Below are 3,708 nucleotides of genomic sequence, written 5' to 3'. Positions count from 1 at the left end.
ATTAAATATATACTTTTAGACTATTTTTTTTTAAAAAAAGAGATATGCTTTTAGAGTTCTTAATTCTTTCATAAAAAAAACTTTATTTATCTTTGTTACTAAATCCACTACAATTATCATATGACTTCAATTAATGAAAATTAATCTTCCCAAAACTTCTTTTTTTTTTAAAAAAAAGGTAGCATCTCATTGTTACTTCTAATTTTCAACTTTTCCTTGACTAGCTTCTTTTATAGACCTTTGAACTTTAATCTCTAATTGGACAATCTAGGCTTTCTCTCTTGACCCATTTCTTCTTTCTCTTTCAATCTTTTTTCCCCCCAATATATAATATCCTTTATTTTTCTTTCCTCTCTCCACACAACTCTTAAAAACAACAAAAACAATACTCTCTCTCTCTCTCTCTTACCCATCTTTTATCATCTCAACGGCTCTTCGTCTTCTCTCTCAAATCTCACCACCACCACCACCACCACCTACGACGGCGCGTGCTCTGTATGGGCCAATCACCATCCATCCCTGCTAACTCGCCCGAGTTAACTCGCCACCACTCTCGTTCATTCTCCTTCACAACTCGCTTAACTTCCTCCACCCGTAAAAAACAAACCCCCATGATCCACCCACCTTCTTCTCCGACCCACGACCCGCTTACCGAACCCGAATACAATTTACCCGACCCCACCTCAGATATCCCCGACGAATGTCTAGCACACATCTTCCAGTCTCTCTCCTCCGGCGACCGCAAACGCTGCTCCTTAGTCTGCAAACGCTGGCTCCGCGTCGAGGGTCAGAGTCGTTTTCGCCTCTCACTCAATTCCAACTCGGAGATCTCAACTCACTTATCTTCCCTCTTCTCCCGATTCGACTCAGTCACCAAACTCGCTCTTCGATGCGACCGTCGATCTATCAGCATAAGCGACGACGACCTCGTTTTAATATCTCTCCATTGTCGCAACCTAACTCGCTTGAAACTCAGAGGTTGTCGTGAACTCACTGACCTTGGAATTACCGCCTTCGCTAAGAACTGTAAATCTCTTAAGAAACTCTCATGTGGGTCCTGCGTTTTTGGGGCTAAAGGTTTAAACGCTGTTCTTCAACACTGTGTTTTGTTAGAAGAAATCTCAATTAAACGTCTTCGTGGGATTAACAACGATGGTGATTCTGAAGCTGTTTCTGAACCCATTGGACCTGGAATTGCTGCTAAATCGTTGAAGAGTATTTGTTTGAAGGAGCTTTATAATGGACAGTTGTTTGGGCCTTTGATTGTTGGGTCTAAGAATTTGAGAACGTTGAAGTTGATTCGATGTTTAGGTGAATGGGATAGGGTTTTGGAATTGATGGTTAGTAATAATGATAATAATGGGTTGGTTGAAATTCATCTTGAGAGGATTCAAGTTACTGATTTCGGATTATCTGCAATGTCTAATTGTGCTAGTTTGGAGATTTTGCATCTTGTTAAAACCCCAGAGTGTACTAATTTAGGGATTGTTTCGATGGCGGAGCGGTGTAAGTTGCTTAGGAAGGTTCACATTGATGGGTGGAGGACTAATAAGATTGGGGATGAGGGTTTGAGTGCTTTAGGGAGGAATTGTGCTAATTTGCAGGAGTTGGTTTTGATTGGGATTAATCCCACTACTTTGAGTATTGAGGTGATTGCTTCTAATTGCCGGAATTTGGAAAGGTTGGCACTTTGTAGTAGCGAGACTATTGGTGATGTGGAGATGTCGTGCATTGCTTCCAAATGCATTGCTTTGAAGAAGTTTTGCATCAAGAGTTGTCCTATTTCGGACAATGGCTTGGAGACCTTGGCTTGGGGATGCCCTAAGTTGGTTAAGATCAAGGTTAAGAAGTGTCGGGATGTCACTCGAGATGTTGTCGAGTGGTTGAGGGAGAGGAGGGAATCGTTGATTGTTAATCTCGACGTTGATGAGATTGAGGCTGTTGATGCTAGTGCTAGTGAGGCTGGAGGAGGTAATGAGGATATTGTGGATTTTCAAGCAGCAGAGATAGAAGGAGGAACTTCTATTCAGCCTCCTATAAGGAGTAATGGTCGCGGCTCGTTGTTCAGGGCAAAGCTTAGCTTCTTGTTTGGTAGGAATATAGCAGCTTGTGCTCTGAGAAGGTGGTCAAGTAATGGTAATCAATGACCAACAATTCAACCAGCAATTCACAGAAAAAAAACTGTAATTCATTTATCCTTTTTTCCAGTATTATCTATATCTGATGCAGTGCCTGCTTTCTGCTTATTTGTTTTCTTTCCAGTTCACCTTTAATATGCAGAATTCGAAATTGCAACAATTGTTTTGGAAGATGTGTTCTTCAATATTCACTTTAGTTGTATGTTCAGTTTCACTATGTACTATTTCTAGGCATGGCTAGCCACACCACAAGTATTATTGCCAAGGTTCATTTGCCATTGTAAGCTGATTGAAAATCTGTATAAAACTTCGATGAATTCTTTGCTCAATGATTTCTTTTGTTGCTTACCTTAATATGAGTAGCTGCATTTGTCTAACGAGTAAAAGTTCGGTTTGTTATCATTTCACCTCAACTCCTCAAGTAGTTTTCTGGATCCTCTGCACCTTACTAGTGATTGGATCAGCTAGACAGCTAGTAAGGGCGTGTGTTCCAACTTAATCAGAGGTCTTAGGTTCGAAACCTTGGATGCAGCAACACTTGTTGGGGAGAACTTCGCCCCGGATTCAGTCTTCCTGGCTGGAATTTGGATTAGTCAAAGTCTAGTAGGCTTTTCCAACATGGGGTATGAACTCTTTAACAATCTTGGTGTCTTGACACAAGTACACGAGTCCGAGTAAAGTAGTTTTTTGGTATTGCATTGTTGTTCTTTTAGACAGACATGATTGTCTGTGGTCCAGAAAAAGCTCATCTTCTTCAATTATATCTTGAAAGAAGTTTAGTTTTATCATCTTGACTCCTACATTAACAGGAGCTAGGAAGTAATTAGCTTTTCACCTGGTCTTGCTTCCAAGAGATGCTTATCATAACAAATATATTTATAAGCTTATAGCACTATTTTGGACTTTACTTCAATCTAATTCTCCCCTAACGTGTACTGCTTGCTTGTCTATTTGCTTAAAATTATTGTTTGCTTAGTCTTAACCAAAGCAATAAGTAATATCTTTTTGTACAATCATAGGGTTATTAATCCTTGGGGTAAAAGAGAAAGTATACATCCATATCATAGAGTGGACTCACCCTTTTCATATCTTCAAACTAATTGAAAATGCCATTAAGTTCGGAGTTAAGGTTATGCTTATCGACTTCTTAGGAGAAAGCAAAATTATACATCCAACTCCGTGTTTTTGGTGTTTTCTCAAAGAACCCCCATATTTGCATCCCTTTCTGCATCAACCCTGAACTTGTCGAACGACATTAACTTACCGGTGTCAATGTGGTTTAGTGAGTTAACAATAAAGCGGCGCGTTGCCAAGTTCCTTGCGGTGGTTAATAGGGACGGTAATTAATATGAGTAGGCAGTGTTTGATTAACTGTTAGGGAAAGAAAGGGTAGGTGGCCTAACGTCTAGGTTAAAAGTTAAGGCCCCTTGTGATTAAGTAACTTTAGGGTGTTTGTTGGTTTAAAGTGCTGTCATCAAGTGGTTGGATAATGATGTTCCTTTAGTTTTGCTAGTTGATGCCAAAGTATAGATGTTGAACTCAATTATTACTCATAAGTGTTCATTGTCCC

General features: G+C 39.9%; 1 protein-coding gene across 1 annotated transcript; it reads left to right on the top strand.

The window, feature by feature from the left end:
* The first annotated feature begins 315 nt into the window (after positions 1-315).
* Positions 316-2,467, top strand: LOC104894882 (F-box protein SKIP2). The gene has a single exon (XM_010681237.4). It carries the CDS (start codon positions 498-500, stop codon positions 2,145-2,147), a length of 1,650 nt encoding a protein of 549 aa, XP_010679539.1. The 5' UTR covers positions 316-497; the 3' UTR covers positions 2,148-2,467.
* The last annotated feature ends 1,241 nt before the right edge of the window (positions 2,468-3,708 follow it).

This window comes from Beta vulgaris, chromosome 6 (assembly GCF_026745355.1).
Source record: "Beta vulgaris subsp. vulgaris cultivar EL10 chromosome 6, EL10.2, whole genome shotgun sequence".
Classification (NCBI taxonomy): Eukaryota; Viridiplantae; Streptophyta; class Magnoliopsida; order Caryophyllales; family Amaranthaceae; genus Beta; species Beta vulgaris.
This window is presented reverse-complemented; position numbering and strand designations above follow the sequence as displayed.

Bases quoted from the DNA above. Each gene is read 5' to 3' on its own strand.
- LOC104894882 (XM_010681237.4), top strand. From the start codon at position 498: ATGGGCCAATCACCATCCATCCCTGCTAACTCGCCCGAGTTAACTCGC.